The sequence below is a fragment of the Pseudophryne corroboree genome, chromosome 2, assembly GCF_028390025.1.
Source record: "Pseudophryne corroboree isolate aPseCor3 chromosome 2, aPseCor3.hap2, whole genome shotgun sequence".
Lineage (NCBI taxonomy): Eukaryota > Metazoa > Chordata > Amphibia > Anura > Myobatrachidae > Pseudophryne > Pseudophryne corroboree.
Genome location: NC_086445.1, coordinates 488804159 through 488827066, shown reverse-complemented (window position 1 = coordinate 488827066; position 22908 = coordinate 488804159). Strand labels below are relative to the sequence as shown.

At 46.3% G+C, this 22908-nt stretch overlaps 1 protein-coding gene across 5 annotated transcripts in view; it reads left to right on the top strand.

The window, feature by feature from the left end:
* TRIM37 (tripartite motif containing 37) overlaps positions 1–22908 on the top strand; it is a 436939-nt gene that overhangs the window by 276794 nt on the left and 137237 nt on the right. For all 5 annotated transcript variants that reach the window (XM_063953906.1, XM_063953907.1, XM_063953909.1 and 2 more), the window contains one exon: positions 18572–18766. In XM_063953906.1, the coding sequence (XP_063809976.1) occupies positions 18572–18766 (195 nt within the window). The remainder of the gene's footprint in view (positions 1–18571; positions 18767–22908) is intronic.

The following is a 22908-nucleotide window of genomic DNA, read 5'->3' as shown; positions in this document are numbered from 1 at the left end:
CTTGCCACTCCGTGTGGTAAATGGCATATTGGCAAGTTTACGCTTCTCCTCCGACAATTTTATTTTAGGTTTTGGAGTCCTTTTTTTTCTGATATTTGGTGTTTTGGATTTGACATGCTCTGTACTATGACATTGGGCATCGGCCTTGGCAGACGACGTTGCTGGCATTTCATCGTCTCGGCCATGACTAGTGGCAGCAGCTTCAGCACGAGGTGGAAGTGGATCTTGATCTTTCCCTAATTTTGGAACCTCAACATTTTTGTTCTCCATATTTTAATAGGCACAACTAAAAGGCACCTCAGGTAAACAATGGAGATGGATACTAGTATACAATTATGGACTGCCTGCCGAGTGCAGACACAGAGGTAGCCACAGCCGTGAACTACCGTACTGTACTGTGTCTGCTGCTAATATAGACTGGTTGATAAAAAAATGTCTATGTAACTATGTATGTATAAAGAAGAAAGAAAAAAAAACCACGGTTAGGTGGTATACAATTATGGACGGACTGCCTGCCGAGTGCAGACACAGAGGTAGCCACAGCCGTGAACTACCGTACTGTACTGTGTCTGCTGCTAATAATATAGACTGGTTGATAAAGAGATGTCGTAGTAGTATGTATGTATAAAGAAGAAAGAAAAAAAAACCACGGTTAGGTGGTATACAATTATGGACGGACTGCCTGCCGAGTGCAGACACAGAGGTAGCCACAGCCGTGAACTACCGTACTGTACTGTGTCTGCTGCTAATATAGACTGGTTGATAAAGAGATGTCTATGTAACTATGTATGTATAAAGAAGAAAGAAAAAAAAACCACGGTTAGGTGGTATACAATTATGGACGGACTGCCTGCCGAGTGCAGACACAGAGGTAGCCACAGCCGTGAACTACCGTACTGTACTGTGTCTGCTGCTAATATAGACTGGTTGATAAAGAGATGTCGTAGTAGTATGTATGTATAAAGAAGAAAAAAAAACCACGGTTAGGTGGTATACAATTATGGACGGACTGCCTGCCGAGTGCAGACACAGAGGTAGCCACAGCCGTGAACTACCGTACTGTGTCTGCTGCGACTGGATGATAAATGATATAAAAAATATATATATATCACTACTGCAGCCGGACAGGTATATATTATATATTATATAATGACGGACCTGCTGGACACTGTCTGTCAGCAGAATGAGTTTTATTTTTATAGAATAAAAAAAACAACAACACACAAGTGAAGTCACACGACGAGTGTTTAACTTTTTCAGGCAATCACAATATAAGTATACTACTAACTATACTGGTGGTCAGTGTGGTCAGGTCACTGGTCAGTCACACTGGCAGTGGCACTCCTGCAGCAAAAGTGTGCACTGTTTAATTTTAATATAATATTATGTACTCCTGGCTCCTGCTATAACCTATAACTGGCACTGCAGTGCTCCCCAGTCTCCCCCACAATTATAAGCTGTGTGAGCTGAGCAGTCAGACAGATATATAATATATATAGATGATGCAGCACACTGGGCTGAGCCTGAGCAGTGCACACAGATATGGTATGTGACTGAGTCACTGTGTGTATCGCTTTTTTCAGGCAGAGAACGGATATATTAAATAAACTGCACTGTCTGGTGGTCACTCACTAGTAAACTCTCTGCACTCTCTACACTTCTACAGTACTCCTCCTAGTCCTAAGCTCCAGTAAATCTCTCTCTCTTATAATCTAAATGGAGAGGACGCCAGCCACGTCCTCTCCCTATCAATCTCAATGCACGTGTGAAAATGGCGGCGACGCGCGGCTCCTTATATAGAATCCGAGTCTCGCGATAGAATCCGAGCCTCGCGAGAATCCGACAGCGTCATGATGACGTTCGGGCGCGCTCGGGTTAACCGAGCAAGGCGGGAAGATCCGAGTCGCTCGGATCCGTGTAAAAAAAGCTGAAGTTCGGGCGGGTTCGGATTCCGAGGAACCGAACCCGCTCATCTCTACTCTACACCCCTATGTCTTTCCTTGTGGAGCCCAGTGTACCTCGCAGAAAGTTTTAACAAAGGTAAGTTCTTACCATAAAACTCATTTTTCCAACAAAGAAGTGTTTAATAATTAAATATGTATAGCAATGACCCAAAAATAGAATAGTCTGGTGTGTTGGTCAACAGATATTAGGGTACTATTTATTTTTCCCCAGTTACCCAAAATATTTTTTAATTGTAACTTGATGATAGAGGAGCTTTTCCAGTCTACATGGCATTTTAATAGCTTTACAATACTACCATCTGCGAAAATGTATCATGCAATTTTTTAATTGATTAAATATTAAAAAATTAAGTAGTGAAATTGAAAAATATTTTAAACACGTATAAAATACAGACGTTTTTTCAAAATGAAAGGAGTTTTGTATTTTGGCCAGTCCATAAAATTATTATAGACCTATTTGTCTATAAAAGTGGTTGCCAAACTTTTTTGACCTACAGCGCCCTAGAGCAGGCATTCCCAACCGCTGTCCTCAAGGCACACCAACAGTGCAGGTTTTAGTGAAATCCAGGCTGCAGCACAGGTGGTTAAATCAAAATAACTGAGCTACTAGTTAAGTGACCTGTGCTTGAAGCCTGGATATCACTAAAACCTGCACTGTTAGTGTGCCTTGAGGACCGTGGTTGGGAATGCCTGCCCTAGAGTATCAGATTTTTTTTCACGTCACCCTTAGCCCAAAAGTATTTTATTGAAAAATTTAGAAAGGAAATATTAATGTAAGTAAATTGTGTTTATACGTCATCCTTAGGTACAGTTGTGTGGTGAGGGACAGGATTTGCTTCTGTTTGTTCACATTTTTTAGGATTGGAAGCCACAAGCGCTGGTTTTGTCTATTACATTAACCATAAATAATTTTACTTGGTCCTCGGCCATCAATCCATGCACCCCAGCAAGTGTTTTGAGGCACCCCAGGGTGCCATGGTACCCAGTTTGACAACCTCTGGGCTATAATAATCACATCCCCCTCACTCTCCTCATTTAAAGAACTGATGACTAACACCAGCTGTAGCAGCGATATGTGTTATCTTGTGCTCATATGCTGTACAAGCATGGTGCCTGCATGGAGAGCGTAAGCAACCTCAATGGCAATGGGGAAAGAAGTGACGACATACCACACCTTCAGACACTGAGCACTTTGTGCACGTGTGTGTTTGTCAGCAGTTTTACAACATGCCCATTTCTCTAACGTCCTGGTGGATGCTGGGGACTCCGTAAGGACCATGGGGAATAGACGGCTCCGCAGGAGACTGGGCACATCTAAGAAAGATTTAGGACTATCTGGTGTGCACTGGCTCCTCCCCCTATGACCCTCCTCCAAGCCCCAGTTAGATTTCTGTGCCCGGCTGAGCTGGATGCACACTAGGGACTCTCCTGAGCTCCTAGAAGAAAGTATAGTTTAGGTTTTTTATTTTCAGTGAGACCTGCTGGCAACAGGCTCACTGCAACGAGGGACTAAGGGGAGAAGAAGCGAACCTACCTAAGTGGTGGTAGCTTGGGCTACTTAGGCTACTGGACACCATTAGCTCCAGAGGGATCGAACACAGGACCCGACCTCGTCGTCCGTTCCCGGAGCCGCGCCGCCGTCCCCCTTACAGAGCCAGAAACAAGAAGGTGGTCCGGAAAATCGGCGGCTGAAGACTTCTGTCTTCTCCAAGGTAGCGCACAGCACTGCAGCTGTGCGCCATTGCTCCTCATGCACACCACACACTGCGGTCACTGATGGGTGCAGGGCGCTGGGGGGGGGGCGCCCTGAGCAGCAATATTAACACCTTGGCTGGCAAAACTAACACCATATATAGCCCCAGAGGCTATATAGGTGTATATTAACCCCTGCCAGAAACGATAAAATAGCGGGAGAAAGCCCGCCGAAAAAGGGGCGGAGCCAACTCCCTCAGCACACTGGCGCCATTATTCCCTCACAGCTTCGCTGGAAGGAAGCTCCCTGGCTCTCCCCTGCAGTCCTGCACTACAGAAAGGGTAAAAAAGAGAGGGGGGGGGGGGGGGGGCACAATTTAGGCGCAATATATATATATATTATAGGCAGCTATAGGGGAAAACACTCTGTATAGTGATATCCCTGTGTTATATAGCGCCCTGGTGTGTGCTGGCATACTCTCCCTCTGTCTCCCCAAAGGGCTTTGTGGGGTCCTGTCCTCTGTAAGAGCATTACCTGTGTGTCTGCTGTGTGTCGGTACTGCTGTGTCGACATGTATGATGAGGACAATGATGTGGAGGCGGAGCAAATGCCTGTGAATGTGATGTCACCCCCTGCGGAGTCGACACCAGTGTGGATGGACTTATGGAAGGAATTACGTGACAGTGTCAGCTCCTTACATAAAAGGTTTGACGACATAGGACAGCCGGCTACTCAGCTTGTGCCTGTCAAAGCGTCTCAAATGTCATCAGGGGCTATAAAACGCCCGCTACCTCAGATGACAGATACAGATGTCGACACGGATACCGACTCCAGTGTCGACGATGATGAGACGATTGTACCCTCCAATAGATCCACCCGTTATATGATTGAGGCTGTGAAAAATGTATTACACATTTCTGATGATACCCCAGGTACCACAAAAAAGGGTATTATGTTTGGTGAGAAAAAACTACCAGTAGTTTCTCTGACGTCCTAGTGGATGCTGGGGACTCCGTCAGGACCATGGGGATTAGCGGCTCCGCAGGAGACAGGGCACAAAAATAAAGCTTTAGGATCAGGTGGTGTGCACTGGCTCCTCCCCCTATGACCCTCCTCCAAGCCTCAGTTAGGTTTTTGTGCCCGTCCGAGCAGGGTGCAATCTAGGTGGCTCTCCTAAAGAGCTGCTTAGAAAAAGTTTTTAGGTTTTTTATTTTACAGTGAGTCCTGCTGGCAACAGGCTCACTGCAACGAGGGACTTAGGGGAGAAGAAGTGAACTCACCTGCGTGCAGGATGGATTGGCTTCTTAGGCTACTGGACACCATTAGCTCCAGAGGGATCGAACACAGGCCCAGCCATGGAGTCCGGTCCCGGAGCCGCGCCGCCGACCCCCTTGCAGATGCCGAAAAGCGAAGAGGTCCAGAAACCGGCGGCAGAAGACTTTTCAGTCTTCATGAGGTAGCGCACAGCACTGCAGCTGTGCGTCATTGTTGTCACACACTTCACACCAACGGTCACGGAGGGTGCAGGGGGCGCCCTGGGCAGCAATGAGAATACCTTGTTCTGGCTAAAAAATACATCACATATAGCCCCTGGGGCTATATGGATGTATTTAACCCCTGCCAGGTCTCAGAAAAACGGGAGAAGAAGCCCGCCGAAAAGGGGGCGGGGCCTATTCTCCTCAGCACACAGCGCCATTTTCCCTCACAGAAATGCTGGTGGGAAGGCTCCCAGGCTCTCCCCTGCACTGCACTACAGAAACAGGGTTAAAACAGAGAGGGGGGGCACTTATTTGGCGATATGATTATATATATTAAGATGCTATAAGGGAAAAACACTTATATAAAGGTTGTCCCTGTATAATTATAGCGTTTTGGTGTGTGCTGGCAAACTCTCCCTCTGTCTCTCCAAAGGGCTAGTGGGGTCCTGTCCTCTATCAGAGCATTCCCTGTGTGTGTGCTGTGTGTCGGTACGTGTGTGTCGACATGTATGAGGACGCTGTTGGTGAGGAGGCGGAGCAATTGCCTGTAATGGTGATGTCACTCTCTAGGGAGTCGACACCGGAATGGATGGCTTATTTAAGGAATTACGTGATAATGTCAACACGCTGCAAGGTCGGTTGACGACATGAGACGGCCGGCAAACCAATTAGTACCTGTCCAGGCGTCTCAAACACAGTCAGGGACGTTAAAACGTCCTTTTACCTCAGTCGGTCGACACGGACACTGACTCCAGTGTCGACGGTGAAGAAACAAACGTATTTCCCTTTAGGGCCACACGTTACTTGTTAAGGGCAATGAAGGAGGTGTTACATATTTCTGATACTACAAGTACCACAAAAAAGGGTATTATGTGGAGTGTGAAAAAACTACCTGTAGTTTTTCCTGAATCAGATAAATTAAATGAAGTGTGTGATGATGCGTGGGTTTCCCCCGATAGAAAATTATTGGCGGTATACCCTTTCCCGCCAGAAGTTAGGGCGCGTTGGGAAACACCCCTTAGGGTGGATAAGGCGCTCACACGCTTATCAAAACAAGTGGCGGTACCGTCTCCAGATAGGGCCGCCCTCAAGGAGCCAGCTGATAGGAGGCTGGAAAATATCCTAAAAAGTATATACACACATACTGGTATTATACTGCGACCAGCGATCGCCTCAGCCTGGATGTGCAGCGCTGGGGTGGCTTGGTCGGATTCCCTGACTGAAAATATTGATACCCTTGACAGGGACAGTATTTTATTGACTATAGAGCATTTAAAGGATGCATTTCTATATATGCGAGATGCACAGAGGGATATTTGCACTCTGGCATCAAGAGTAAGTGCGATGTCCATATCTGCCAGAAGTTGTTTATGGACACGACAGTGGTCAGGTGATGCAGATTCCAAACGGCACATGGAAGTATTGCCGTATAAAGGAGAAAAAGACAACGTCTTTTCAGCCTCAGTCCTTTCGTCCCCATAAGGGCAAGCGGGCAAAAGGCCAGTCATATCTGCCATGGGATAGAGGAAAGGGAAGAAGACTGCAGCAGGCAGCCCATTCCCGGGAACAGAAGCCCTCCACCGCTTCTGCCAAGTCCTCAGCATGACGCTGGGGCCGTACAAGCGGACTCTGGTGCGGTGGGGGGTCGTCTCAAGAGTTTCAGCACGCAGTGGGCTCACTCGCAAGTGGACCCCTGGATCCTACAAGTAGTATCCCAGGGGTACAGATTGGAGATTCGAGACGTCTCCCCCTCGCAGGTTCCTGAAGTCTGCTTTACCAACGTCTCCCTCCGACAAGGAGGCAGTAGTGGAAACAATTCACAAGCTGTATTCCCAGCAGGTGATAATCAAAGTACCCCTCCTACAACAAGGAAAGGGGTATTATTCCACACTATATTGTGGTACTGAAGCCAGACGGCTCGGTGAGACCTATTCTAAATCTGAAATATTTGAACACTTACATACAAAGGTTCAAATCAAGATGGAGTCACTCAGAGCAGTGATAGCGAACCAGGAAGAAGGGGACTATATGGTGTCCCGGGACATCAGGGATGCTTACCTCCATGTCCCAATTTGCCCTTCTCACCAAGGGTACCTCAGGTTCGTGGTACAGAACTGTCACTATCAGTTTCAGACGCTGCCGGTTGGATTGTCCACGGCACCCCGGGTCCTTACCAAGGTAATGGCCGAAATGATGATTCTTCTTCAAAGAAAATGGACTATCTCCTGATAAGGACAAGGTCCAGAGAACAGTTGGAGGTCGGAGTAGCACTATCTCAAGTAGTTCTACGACAGCACGGGTGGATTCTAAATATTCCAAAACCGCAGCTGTTTCCGACGACACGTCTGCTGTTCCTAGGGATGATTCTGGACACAGTCCAGAAAAAGGTGTTTCTCCCGGAGAAGAAAGCCAGGGAGTTATCCGAGCTAGTCAGGAACCTCCTAAAACCAGGAAAAGTGTCAGTGCATCATTGCACAAGGGTCCTGGGAAAAATGGTGGCTTCTTACGAAGCGATTCCATTCGGCAGATTTCACGCAAGAACTTTTCAGTGGGATCTGCTGGAAAAATGGTCCGGATCGCATCTTCAGATGCATCAGCGGATAACCCTGTCTCCAAGGACAAGGGTGTTTCTTCTGCGGTGGCTGCAGAGTGCTCATCTACTAAAGGGCCGCAGATTCGGCATTCAGGACTGGGTCCTGGTGACCACGGATGCCAGCCTGAGAGGCTGGGGAGCAGTCACACAGGGAAAAAATTTCCAGGGAGTGTGATCAAGTCTGGAGACTTCTCTCCACATAAATATACTGGAGCTAAGGGCAATTTACAATGTTCTAAGCTTAACAAGACCTCTGCTTCAAGGTCAGCCGGTATTGATCCAGGGGGACAACATCACGGCAGTCGCCCACGTAAACAGACAGGGCGGCACAAGAAGCAGGAGGGCAATGGCAGAAACTGCAAGGATTCTTCGCTGGGCGAAAAATCATGTGATAGCACTGTCAGCAGTGTTCATTCCGGGAGTGGACAACTGGGAAGCAGACTTCCTCAGCAGGCACGACCTCCACCCGGGAGAGTGGGGACTTCATCGGGAAGTATTCCACATGATTGTGAACCGTTGGGAAAGACCAAAGGTGGACATGATGGCGTCCCGCCTGAACAAAAAACTGGACAGGTATTGCGCCAGGTCAAGAGACCCTCAAGCAATAGCTGTGGACGTTCTGGTAACACAGTGGGTGTACCAGTCGGTGTATGTGTTCCCTCCTCTGCTTCTCATACCCAAGGTACTGAGAATTATAAGACGTAGAGGAGTAAGAACTATACTCGTGGCTCCGGATTGGCCAAGAAGGACGTGGCACCCGGAACTTCAAGAAATGCTCACAGAGGACTCATGGCCTCTGTCGCTAAGAAGGGACTTGCTTCAGCAAGTACCAGGTCTGTTCCAAGACTTACCGCGGCTGCGTTTGACGGCATGGCGGTGGAACGCCGGATCCTAAGGGAAAAAGGCATTCCGGAAGAGGTCATTCCTACCCTGGTCAAAGCCAGGAAGGAGGTGACCGCATAACATTATCACCACATGTGACGAAAATATGTTGCGTGGTGTGAGGCCAGGAAGGCCCCACGAAGAAATTTCAACTCGGTCGATTCCTGCATTTCCTGCAAACAGGAGTGTCTATGGGCCTCAAATTGGGGTCCATTAAGGTTCAAATTTCGTCCCTGTCAATTTTCTTCCAGAAAGAATTGGCTTCAGTTCCTGAAGTCCAGAAGTTTGTCAAGGGAGTATTGCATATACAACCCCCTTTTTGTGCCTCCAGTGGCACTGTGGGATCTCAACGTAGTTCTGGGATTCCTCAAATCACATTTTAAACCGCTCAAATCTGTGGATTTGAAATATCTCACATGAAAAGGGACCATGCTGTTGGCCCTGGCCTCGGCCAGGCGAGTGTCAGAATTGGCGGCTTTGTCTCACAAAAGCCATATCTGATTGTCCATTCGGACAGGGCAGAGCTGCGGACTCGTCCCCAGTTTTCTTCCTAGGGTGGTGTCAGCGTTTCACCTGAACCAGCTTATTGTGGTACCTGCGGCTACTAGGGACTTGGAGGACTCCAAGTTGCTAGATGTTGTCAGGGCCCTGAAAATATAGGTTTCCAGGACGGCTGGAGTCAAGAAAACTGACTTGCTGTTATCCTGTATGCACCCAACAAACTGGGTGCTCTTGCTTCTAAGCAGACGATTGCTCGTTGGATTTGTAGCACATTTCAACTTGCACATTCTGTGGCAGGCCTGCCACAGCCTAAATCTGTCAAGGCCCATTCCACAAGGAAGGTGGGCTCATCCTGGGCGGCTGCCCGAGGGGTCTCGGCATTACAACTCTGCCGAGCAGCTACGTGGTCGGGGGAGAACACGTTTGTAAAATTCTACAAATTTGATACCCTGGCTAAAGAGGACCTGGAGTTCTCTCATTCGGTGCTGCAGAGTCATCCGCACTCTCCCGCCCGTTTGGGAGCTTTGGTATAATCCCCATGGTCCTGACGGAGTCCCCAACATCCACTAGGACGTCAGAGAAAATAAGATTTTACTTACCGATAAATCTATTTCTCGTAGTCCGTAGTGGATGCTGGGCGCCCATCCCAAGTGCGGATTGTCTGCAATACTTGTACATAGTTATTGTTACAAAAAAATCGGGTTGTTATTGTTGTGAGCCGTCTGTTCAGAGGCTCCTACGTTTGTCATACTGTTAACTGGGTTCAGATCACAAGTTGTACGGTGTGATTGGTGTGGCTGGTATGAGTCTTACCCGGGATTCAAAATCCTTCCTTATTGTGTACGCTCGTCCGGGCACAGTATCCTAACTGAGGCTTGGAGGAGGGTCATAGGGGGAGGAGCCAGTGCACACCACCTGATCCTAAAGCTTTATTTTTGTGCCCTGTCTCCTGCGGAGCCGCTAATCCCCATGGTCCTGACGGAGTCCCCAGCATCCACTACGGACTACGAGAAATAGATTTATCGGTAAGTAAAATCTTATTTTTTCCTGCATCTGACGAATTAAATGAGGTGTGTGAGGAAGCGTGGACTTCCCCAGATAAGAAATTGATCATTTCTAAACGGTTAATGGCTGCGTACCCTTTCCCGCCAGAGGATAGGTCACGCTGGGAAACACCCCCTAGGGTAGATAAAGCGCTGACACGCTTATCAAAGAAGGTGGCACTACCGTCTCCGGATACGGCCGCCCTAAAAGAACCTGCTGATAGAAAGCTGGAAAGTACCCTAAAAGCTATATACACACACACTGGCATTATATTGAGACCCGCTATTGCATCAGCTTGGATGTGCAGTGCTGCTGCTGCGTGGTCAGACTCCCTGTCGGAAAACATTGATACCATGGATAGGGACAATATTTTGCTGACGATTGACCATATAAAAGACGCGGTCTTATACATGCGTGATGCACAGAGGGATATTTGCCGGCTGGCATCAAAAATAAGCGCTATGTCCATTGCAGCCAGACGGGGGTTATGGACTAGGCAATGGTCAGGTCATGGAAGTTTTACGCTATAAAGGGGCGGAACTTTTTGGGGAAGGTCTTTCAGACCTCGTTTCCATAGCTACTGCTGGGAAATCGACTTTTTTGCCACAGGCTACCCCACAGCAAAAGAAAGCACCGTATTATCAAGTACAGTCCTTTCGGCCCCAGAAAAATAAGCGGGCTAGAGGCTCATCCTTTCTGCCGAGGGGCAGAGGAAGGGGGAAAAAGCTGCAGCACACAGCTAGTTCCCAGGAGCAGAAGTCCTCCCCTGCGTCCGGTAAGTCCACAGCATGACGCTGGGGCTGCTCAGGCGGAATCGGGAACGGTGGGGGCACGTCTCAGGTTTTTCAGCACACAGTGGGCTCTCTCACAAGTGGATCCCTGGGTCCTTCAAGTAGTATCTCAGGGGTACAGGCTGGAATTCGAGACGTCTCCCCCCCGCCGTTTCCTAAAATCTGCCTTGCCGGCAATTCCCTCTGCCAGGGAGGCAGTGTTGGTGGCTATTCAAAAACTGTATTCACAGAAAGTGATCGTCAAGGTACCCCTCCTTCAGCAAGGAAAGGGTTACTACTCCACAATGTTTGTGGTACCGAAACCGGATGGTTCGGTGAGACCCATCTTAAATTTAAAAACCTTGAACACTTATATCAATAGGTTCAAGTTCAAGATGGAATCGCTCAGGGCGGTTATTGCGAGCCTGGAGGAGGGGGATTACATGGTATCCCTGGACATCAAGGATGCATACCTGCATGTCCCCATTTACCCTCCGCACCAGGAGTACCTCAGATTTGTGGTACAGGACTGTCACTATCCGTTCCAGACGCTGCCGTTCGGGTTATCCACGGCACCGAGGGTCTTTACCAAGGTAATGGCCGAAATGATGATACTCCTTCGCAAGAAGGGAGTTTTAATTATCCCGTACTTGGACGATCTCCTGATAAAGGCGAGGTCCAAAGAACAGTTGATAGTGGGGGTGGCACTTTCTCAGGAAGTGCTACAACAGCACGGCTGGATTCTAAACATTCCAAAGTCACAGCTGGTCCCGACGACACGTCTTCTGTTCCTCGGAATGATTCTGGACACAGACCAGAAAAGAGTGTTTCTTCCACTGGAAAAAGCCGAGGAATTGTCATCTCTGGTCAGAGACATTCTAAAACCAGGAAAAGTGTCGGTACATCAATGCACACGAGTCCTGGGAAAAATGGTAGCTTCGTACGAAGCAATTCCATTCGGAAGGTTCCACGCAAGGACGTTCCAGTGGGACCTGTTGGACAAATGGTCCGGGTCCCATCTCCAGATGCACCAGCGGATAACCCTATCGGCCAGAACCAGGGTGTCGCTGCTGTGGTGGCTGCAGAGGGCTCATCTACTAGAGGGCCGCAGATTCGGAATACAGGACTGGGTCCTGGTGACCACGGATGCCAGCCTTCGGGGCTGGGGAGCAGTCACAAAGGGAAGAAATTTCCAAGGACTGTGGTCAAATCAGGAGATTTCTCTTCACATAAATATCCTGGAGCTAAGGGCCATTTACAATGCCCTAAGCCAGGCAAGACCCCTGCTTCAAAACCAGCCGGTACTGATCCAGTCAGACAACATCACGGCGGTCGCCCATGTAAACAGACAGGGCGGCACGAGAAGCAGGATGGCGATGGCAGAAGCCACAAGGATTCTCAGATGGGCAGAGAATCATGTGTTAGCACTGACAGCAGTGTTCATTCCGGGAGTGGACAACTGGAAAGCAGACTTCCTCAGCAGGCACGACCTCCACCCGGGAGAATGGGGACTTCATCCAGAAGTCTTCCAAATGCTGGTCAACCGGTGGGAAAAACCACAGGTAGACATGATGGCGTCCCGCCTCAACAAGAAGTTGAAAAGATATTGCGCCTGGTCAAGAGACCCTCAGGCGATAGCGGTGGACGCTCTAGTGACACCATGGGTGTACCAGTCGGTTTATGTGTTTCCTCCTCTACCTCTCATACCCAAGGTACTGAGAATAATAAGAAGGCGAGGAGTGAAAACCATACTCGTGGTTCCGGATTGGCCAAGAAGAGCTTGGTACCCGGAACTTCAAGAGATGCTTACAGAGGACCCTTGGCCTCTGCCGCTCAGACAAGACTTGCTGCAGCAGGGACCCTGTCTGTTCCAAGACTTACCGCGGCTGCGTTTGACGGCATGGCGGTTGAACACCGGATCCTGAAGGAAAAAGGTATTCCGGAGGAAGTCATCCCTACCCTGATCAAAGCCAGGAAGGATGTCACCGCAAGACATTATCACCGCATTTGGCGAAAATATGTTGCTTGGTGTGAGGCCATGAAGGCCCCGACGGAGGAATTTCAACTGGGTCGATTCCTGCACTTCCTGCAAGCAGGGGTGACGTTGGGCCTCAAATTGGGGTCCATGAAGGTCCAGATTTCGGCTCTGTCGATTTTCTTCCAAAAAGAACTGGCTTCACTGCCCGAAGTTCAGACTTTTGTCAAAGGAGTACTGCATATTCAGCCTCCTTTTGTGCCCCCAGTGGCACCTTGGGATCTCAATGTGGTTTTGGCATTCCTGAAATCACATTGGTTCGAACCACTTAAGACTGTGGATTTAAAATATCTCACGTGGAAAGTGGTCATGCTGTTGGCCTTGGCGTCGGCCAGGCGGGTTTCAGAATTGGCGGCTTTGTCTTGTAAAAGCCCTTATCTGATTTTCCATATGGATAGGGCAGAATTGAGGACTCGTCCTCCGTTTCTCCCAAAGGTGGTCTCAGCTTTTCACTTGAACCAACCTATTGTGGTGCCTGCGGCTACTAGGGACTTGGAGGATTCCAAGTTGCTGGACGTAGTCAGGGCCATAAAAATTTATATTTCCAGGACGGCTGGAGTCAGAAAGACTGACTCGCTGTTTATCCTGTATACACCCACCAAGCTGGGTGCTCCTGCTTCTAAGCAGTCTATTGCGCGCTGGATTTGTAGCACTATTCAGCTGGCGCATTCTGCGGTAGGCTTACCGCAGCCTAAATCTGTAAAAGCCCATTCCATACGGAAGGTGGGCTCATCCTGTGCGGCTGCCCGAGGGGTCTCGGCTTTACAACTTTGCCGAGCAGCTACTTGGTCGGGGGCAAACACGTTTGCAAAATTCTACAAATTTGATACCCTGGCTGAGGAGGACCTGGAATTCTCTCATTCGGTGCTGCAGAGTCATCCGCACTCTCCCGCCCGTTTGGGAGCTTTGGTATAATCCCCATGGTCCTTACGGAGTCCCCAGCATCCACTAGGACGTTAGAGAAAATAAGATTTTACTCACCGGTAAATCTATTTCTCGTAGTCCGTAGTGGATGCTGGGCGCCCATCCCAAGTGCGGATTGTCTGCAATACCTGTACATAGTTATTGTTACAAAAATCGGGTTTTGTTGTGAGCCATCTCTTCAGAGGCTCCATTTGTTATCATACTGTTAACCGGGGTTCCTATCACGTGTTATATGGTGTGATTGGTGTGGCTGGTATGAGTCTTACCCGGGATTCAATATCCTTCCTTATTATGTCAGCTCTTCCGGGCACAGTTCCTAACTGAGGCTTGGAGGAGTGTCATAGGGGGAGGAGCCAGTGCACACCAGATAGTCCTAAATCTTTCTTAGATGTGCCCAGTCTCCTGCGGAGCCGTCTATTCCCCATGGTCCTTACGGAGTCCCCAGCATCCACTACGGACTACGAGAAATAGATTTACCAGTGAGTAAAATCTTATTTTTTTTTCATTAACATTTAATTAAGTGAATTACCTAGAATGGTACGAAGGTAAGCTGTTACAAAAACAAAAAAGCAGAAACTGAAATGTATTTTTCAGAGTTATGAGAAAAAAATCCCTTTCAGTGAACCGTTAATGGGCCCTATTCAGCACTGAACGCAGGCCGGGGAGATGCAATCGTATGTCAGTGATGCGAATGCCTATGCCTGATTGACAGGCAGAGGTATTCGTGGGGCGGTGACGTTGTGTTGCGGGGGCAGTGCTGCAAAACAGTTGCAGGGCCGTTTTCAGTGTGGCCACATGACGTCACACGTGGCTGCTGCGACAGAAAACATGGCTGCCCTGTGCCTACCTTTGTAGCTAGCCTGCACAGGCAGGGGACATCCCTAAGTCAGCTATACGTTCGCAGTTAAATTGAGATCGCATTGCTGGTTGGTACTTGCATGCTGGGCGGCTTTGCCCTATACTCTGCGGCTCCCAGCATGCAATCGTAATCAGCTGTAGTTTTGCAAATTTAGCAAAACTGCAAATGAAGATGACTTAGGTCCAATGTGTTAAGAACTTATAACTGTTCTGCAGCAATACCTTAATAATGAAGCACCACCATTGGACTTGACTGAAGACTGGAAGATGGTCTTATGGACTGATGAATCTGATTTTAAATCTTCTGTTCATTATGCATGGCTTTAGTACTCCATTGAGTACGTTAAAGGATGGATCTATGTGATGTGTGTGTGTATATATATATATATATATATATATATATATATATATATATATGTTTTGCTATTAAAAGCATTGCCTTTTTGAAGTTCAAGCTTAAGCATGCAGAGAAGTGGCAGCATTTCCAAGCTGCTGCTTAGTAAATAAGCTTCTTTGACATCTATTGCCAAATATGGAGGAGGAAGTGTGATAACCTCTGTCTTTTTTGCTGCATTGTCAGTTGGCGACTTGTATAAAGTGACAGGCACCTTGAACCAGAAAGGCTACAACAGCATTTTGCAGCTCCATGCAATATTTTCTGGTCTATGCCTAGTTGGTCTACAGTTCATCGTACAGCAGGAAAACAAAACATTCTTCCAGGAATAGATGGTCTTCAAATTCCTTGAATGGCCAGCACAGCAAACACTGGTCAGTTGTTACAATGTGTGCTAGACAACATTGTCCATGATCTTCAGTCACAGCAGTGTCACACACTTGATGTCTTCCCTGATGTTATGTAGGCGCGGTACTCCACTGAAATTGTTGCTTGTGAAAATCTAAATTTCATGTTGGTTTCAGAAATGGAGTGACCTATCGCTCTGGCACCTACTGTCAAGTCTTTTCAAAGTGTCTTACATAATAATATGCTGCCATCCTTCCATTTGAATATATGTGTGTGTATATATGTACTGCATGCGTTATTATATGCATGTTTTTTTAAACAATAATGTGTGCGTAAATATATATATATATATATATATATATATATATATATTATAGTCCTCTATGCTGTCCGGTACTCACCTCCCGCAGATGGTTACTAGCTCCGGTACCCTCCTTAGAGGTGTTTGCTACCTCCAATGCACGTGGAGACAAAAGGCGGCACTCGGAGACTTGGAGATTCAGGTGAAGCAAACCATTAAGTGTTTAATCACTTCAACGTTTCGGGGGACGCACCCCCTTCAGGAAAAACAAAAAAACACAAGTGCAAATAGTGTGCAAATAACATTTAAATATCTTACCAATCCATGGAGCGCCAACCCCCGTCGTGGCGACGCCGGCCGGAGCCATGGACCCCGCGCTTCCGGTCACGTCGCGTTGTCCGGCCCTGAAGTGACGTCGTCACATGTCCGGACGTCATCCCGCGGCGGCTGTTGGCGCAAGGACACACATTGAAACGATGGAAACAGACTAAACATCTTAACACGTAGTAAACCAAATCAAAACACACACAAATATTTTTCTAAAAATCTCACCATGTTCTATCAGTGTTATAGGAGATAATCATATCATTAAAAACATGTGACAAGTGTAACCTGATCCATAAGACACACTCGGGCATTATCCCGTGTGTGATGTGAGTCTTGGTGGACGAGCCATCAGGGTCACTTAAGTGCATAATAGTGGTACCATAGTATTAATAAAACATGAAAAAGATTGTTTATAAAAAATATATAAACTAATGTGCAAAATATTTACAAAGAACTGCTTGCTATGTTATCTGTCAAAATCACTTTCAGCTAGTGAGCATAAGAATATTATCTGTAACAGGATGCTAACCTGTGATGTCTTACTATGTGAAAATTGGCATTACATAAATAATTACCAGGGTTAATTAATCATTCTGAGGGAATTTGTTCGCATGGGTGGTTGGTCATCTCATCCTATTATAAAAAACTACTTAAGCCCAAATTCTCGTTAAGACCATTGGGATAGATGGTGTCTAATTTGTGAATCCACCGTGTTTCGAGTTGTAACAATTTCTTAGGTCTATTGCCTCCTCGCATCCAAGCTTGGACATGATCCACAATTTTGTAATGCAGTGAGGTGAGACTGTGTCTATTTTGTGCGAAATGCTTCGCAAACAGTTGCTCACTATTGCCTAAATGGAGAGCTGCCCGGATGGCCGACCTGTGTTGGGCCATCCTCTCTTTGAATTGGCACTGAGTCTTACCGATGTAGTACAGACTGCAGGGACATATTAATACATACACTACAAAGGTACAGCTACAGATAAGAGGCCATCTGATAGGAACCTTTTTACCGGTATGGGGGTGTGATATATAGTCACCAGTCTGCATGTAGCTGCAGGTGGTGCACCCCAGACATTTGTAACATCCCGGTTTGCGGGTAAGAAAATGTGTTGCTGTTGGTGAATTTTTGAAACCCATTACATCACTCTTAACCAATAAATCCCTTAGATTAGCACTTCTAGTAAAGCAAGGCATAATTTTACTATGTCGTAAAGAGGGTAAATTCGGGTCAGAGGTGACCATAGGCCACATTTGTCGGATCTGTTTGCACGTTAGTTCCGCTGAGCAATAACAGACATCCACGCATATATATGTATATGTATCTATGTATGGAGCTGGCTACTGATTCAAAAAAATTTATTACTATCGTCCGGTTGGTGAACTAAGTTTTTTGTTTTTTCATTGAGTCACTTTCCCCATACTTGTTACTAAATTTTGTAGCATTCTACTCAGAGCTACAGACAGCTTTAAGAATGTAAGCTCTCACGAGTAGGGCCCTCTTCCCTCATGTGCTTATCCTTTTCTTACGTTCATAATCCTCAACTGCCCAAATCCCATAGTTTTCGGCCACCTTGATACTTATCTCAGTGTCGTTTACTGGTGTAGTTATGCTTAGTTACCCTGCACTTGTCCTATATTGTCTTCAACTGTAAGTCACTGTTTTCCTGTTTTGATTATGTGCATATGTACTCTGTAATTGGGTGTGGCGGAACCCTTGTGGCGCCATATAAATAAAGGATAATAATAAGTAAACCTTAACTGTGACCAATGGCACGTTAGAAATACTTATTAGTATGTTGCAGACGTCCACAGCTCCGTTATACCATGATTTTAGAACAATACAGGTCAGTCCTGTGCATTCTCATTGATAAAAGTATCCAATCTGCAGTATCACTGAAAGGGCATCATGAAAGTCCTTGTATAACTGTACTATACATTTTTCTTACGCTAAGTAGACTGTGGGGTCTCTGTGACTGTGAAGAATTTCGTAAACTAAGTGGACCTCCTCACCCGCTAGATCACCATCCTGAGCCACAAGGCTTTGGAGAGCAGTTAGACCACAAACAATTTGCTTTGTCTAATACAGCTTGTATGGTTTCATAATTCTAGAAGTATGGAGGTGTATATTCCCCTGTTGGTTATTGTAGTACACCAGTGTGTATGATGAATGGATCTCTTTGTATCCTTGTGTGTTAATATTTACTGTATGTAGCATTTTAAAATAAAGTGGATTTTTGGCAAAGATAAATAGTGACTACAAATCTAAAATGGGAATTGTGCTAATTGTGAGTTTTTTAAGTTGATTGATGAATGTGATTTTGGCCCTCCATAATATGGATGCAAAAATACATAGCTCCCCAAAATGTGAAAATATGGCAGCTACCTGTATCTTTAAGTTAATGAAGACTTTGAAGTTATTAAAACATGTGGCATTTTATTCTCTCCTTTCTTTTCAGCAAGCAACCATACTTATGGCAGTAGCAGAAACTCAAGACGTATTGGAAACAACATAAGTGCCTCCAGTAGCAACAGTTTGTTGGACCTTGATCCTCTAATTCTTATTCATTTATTGGATCTTAAAGACAGAAACAGCGTGGAAAATCTGTGGAGCCTGCAACCCAGGCCTCCTGCATCAATCTTTCAAGCTTCAGGTACTTTTCTACAGAAATTTCCTTTTGTGTTGATGTGATTGTATTGTCTACATTTTATGAATAGGTGAAGGAGTTCATATAGTATAATGGTATATGACCTCTGAAGCCATATATTGCAGAGCAGATACAGGGAGTACAAAAACACAGACGCAGAAATATATCTACAGTATGTCTGTCCCAGATCTCCCTTTATCTGTCCTGCTTTATACTATTCACTGTGACTATAGGAAAGGACAATCCTTGCGTCTACAGTGAGATTCTCTTTAGTATGGTTACGACGGCAGCTTATCACCATGAATTATCTTAACCTTGAATTTCTTCCAGCTGTGGAACTTTGTCTTTTGACAAACGTGAAATGACAGCTAAGAATTATGCATGATAATGTGCGTCTGCTGGGAGAGACGAGATGGAAATGTTCATCTACTGGAAGGGGCAGGATGGGAATGTGCATCTACTGGGAGGGACGAAATGGAAATGTTCATTTACTGGGAGGGGCGGGATGGGAATGTGCATCTACTGTGAGGGACGAGATGGAAATGTGCATCTACTGGAAGGGGTGAGATGGGAATGTGCATCTACTGGGAGGGACGAAATGGAAATGTGCATCTACTGGGAGGGGCGGGATGGGAATGTGCATCTACTGGGAGGGGCGGGATGGGAATGTGCATCTACTGGGAGGGGTGGAGATGGGAATGTGCATCTACTGGGAGTGGCGGGATGGGAATGTGCATCTACTGGTAGGGACGGGATGGGAATGTGCATCTACTGGGAGGGGCGGGATGGGGATGTGCATCTACTGGGAGTGGCGGGATGGGAATGTGCATCTACTGGGAGTGGCGGGATGGGAATGTGCATCTACTGGGAGGGGCGGGATGGGGATGTGCATCTACTGGGAGGGCCGGGATGGGAATGTGCATCTACTGGGAGGGCCGGGATGGGAATGTGCATCTACTGGGAGGGCCGGGATGGGAATGTGCATATACTGGGAGGGCCGGGATGGGAATATGCATCTACTGGGAGGGCCGGTATGGGAATGTGAATCTACTTGGATGGCCGGGATGGGAATGTGAATCTACTGGGAGGGGCGGGATGGGAATGTGCATATACTGGGAGGGGTGAGAGGGCAATATGCATCTGCTGAGAGGGGAATGTGGATCTACTAGAAGGGGCGAAAGGGAAATGTGCATCTACTTTGGTGGGGGGGGGGAGGAGAGAAATATGGATCTAATTGGAAAGGGAAAGAGGGAAATGTGCATCTTCTGGGAGGGGTGAGAGGTCATTTTGCATCCTCTTGTACTAGTAACATCGTTAATGAGGTTGAAAAGAGGCAAAATGCCCATCGGGTTCAACATGTATTCTGTATTAAGCTGTGCACATTTATAATGCACCAGCTGAAGTTATGTTTACGTACCAATTGACAACTATTTCGTACCACTCTCAGATACTTAATGTCAATATATTAAATGCTATAGCCTTGGATACTTTTTTCAGCTAGAAAGCTGTCCAATCTGTTTTTAAATGCATTTACAGAGTCCGCCATACTTACCTTCTCCTACAGGGAGTTCCAAATCCTTATTGCCCTTACAGTGAAGAACCCTTTCCTACGTTTTGTACTGAATTTTCTCTCCTCTAGCCTCAGTGAGTGTCCACGTGTCCTATACAGAGTTCTATTAATAAATTACTACCCTGCTAGCTCCTCTTTCGAGTTCCACGATATCTTTTGTTATAATATGGTGCCCAGAATTGAACACAATATTCCAGATGCGGACGTACCAATGATTTGTATAGCGGCAGGATTACATCCTTGTCCCTTGTCACGGTACCCCGTTTTATGCACGCAAGGACTTGATTTGCCTTCTTTGCTGCATTTTTACATTGTGTACTGTTACCAGACTCCGTTTTGAAAATGTGCCCGGAGGAGCCGGTCACAGCTAGGGGAGCTCTACAGAGTTTCTCTAGTAAAAATTTTCTTAGAGTTTATTATTTTACAGGGAGGCTGCTGGCAACAGCCTCCCTGCTACATGGGACTAAGGAGGGCAGAAGGGTCCGCGCCCCTATCTCCGCTGACAGGTCATTGAGCTCCTGCGGGTCCTGATCGGGGTTCAGTGGTACGTAGTGCGAAGCTGAGAGAGGCATCCTGAGCCAGCGCCTATACCCTACACCGGTCGCAACCAGCAGAAATCCTCAGGCCAGTATAATATAATGAAGAGCGGGAAGCTCGCCATGTTCTGGGTCGGAGCTTCTCCTCAGAGCGGACCCAGCAGCGTTCAGCGCCATTTTCCTGCCTGCAGTTCCTATACAACAGATGCTGACAGGGGGAGCTGTCCCTCCAAGCAATTCCAGCTATCCTGTGTGGAACCAGGGGGTTGTAGAGGGAGGGGATGGGAGGAGGGGGGCGTGGGGGAACGCTGTGTAAAGTCTGTGTAGTCTAATAAGGTACACAGACAGTACTGGTAGTTTTATTACTTCTACCTCAAAAAGCGCTGTGTATGGTTTGGCTCCAATCTCTGTGTCTCTCTGTGGCATACTTGGGGGGGAAAACTGTGTCTGGCATTTCCCTGTGTGTGTGTTTAATATCTCACATAGCCATGTCTAAGGACTCTGTATCATATGATGCAGAAGAGGTTTCCTCTCAGGAAGGATCCATTCCATGTACACAGGATTGTAATACTTTGTCTCAGATCCCTATTGTCGAGCCTGAGTGGATAACTTCTATCAAAGGAATGATCTCTCATATCTCTACTAGGGTATACTGAGACTGAAACTCAGGTGTTGAAGAAGTCTATGGCAGTTTGGTCAGGCTCTGTCCCTATTCCTGCAATATCCCCTAGCATGTTCCCACAGAAACGTGCACTTGCCCAAATTATGCGGGATGACACGGATACCGAGTCTAATACTGCAGACGGTGATGAGGATGTGCTGAGAGGGGTGGCATCCCTTGCTAAAGGGGTGCAGCTCATGGTTGAGGCCATTAGAGATGTGTTAAACATAAATGACACACCTGCAAATATAAGGGAAATGGGGGGACAGGGATGTCCTCTGCACCAGACAGTTATTAGTATTCCTAATTTCAGTAAAGAATTCCCCAAATTATATGATTACAGAGAGTTTTTTCACCATTCATCATAGGGGGTGCTGCCATAGACAATAAGATTGAAGAACAACATGGGACAGAAAAAGATTGTCTCTTTGTTGGCGCACTTAGAAGAAAAGAGAGAAATTTTTGTCTATTATCAATATTGATATTAAAATATAACTTTTATTAGTACTTAACTAAAATATATAGCAATTGAGAAACATAAGTGAAAAATAACCTATTATGTGAAATATGTGAATAAATTCGGTGATACAAAATATTAAAATAATAAAAACTGTTTCACTGTGCCTGAATTTTTTCTTAATTCACTGTGTTGTGTATATACATGTATATACCTTTGCGGGACTATTATTTGTATATAATGCTTATACTAGATATAGGGTAGGACAACATATATTCCACACATAAATGGCAGGTATGGGTATTTAATGTATATGTCTATGAAAGGATACAGGTATCACCTGATGAGACTGTGAGTGTCAGAAATCCACCTAAGATGATCGCACCGACTCTGCTGACAAATGACCCTTTTAGAAGACCGATTGATTTTTCATGAGCAATAAAACCGTAGCTACCTTTATAGGTCTATGCCTGACCCAGTTTGCTAATAATGGTCTCTGAATAATTTGCTCCGACTCTTGTGTACCAATTGGGTCACGTCTATTATGCAGATTAGTCTTAATGACAGAATTCACATGTCAAATAGACATATGCATATGTCCACGGTGGTTTTTATTATAGACATCCACTATTATTATTATCCGTGTTTGGGATCCCCATCAGCAATTAGAGGGTTATTATGTCCAATTTGTGGTTAAAAGCCGCAACGGCTTTATTTGTCATCACTCCCTATGATGAATCTGCTATATCACATCAAATGATTATCCGTATCACATGCTGGAGAGGGATAAACCCCCAATATCAGCCTTTTATGATGATTTTAACTTCATAAACAAATAACAATTCAAGACAAAACCTATCTACTCGTTTAATGTGTGTGTTACACGATTTCTATTTCCACAAAATTTTTCATCAATTTTCAGGA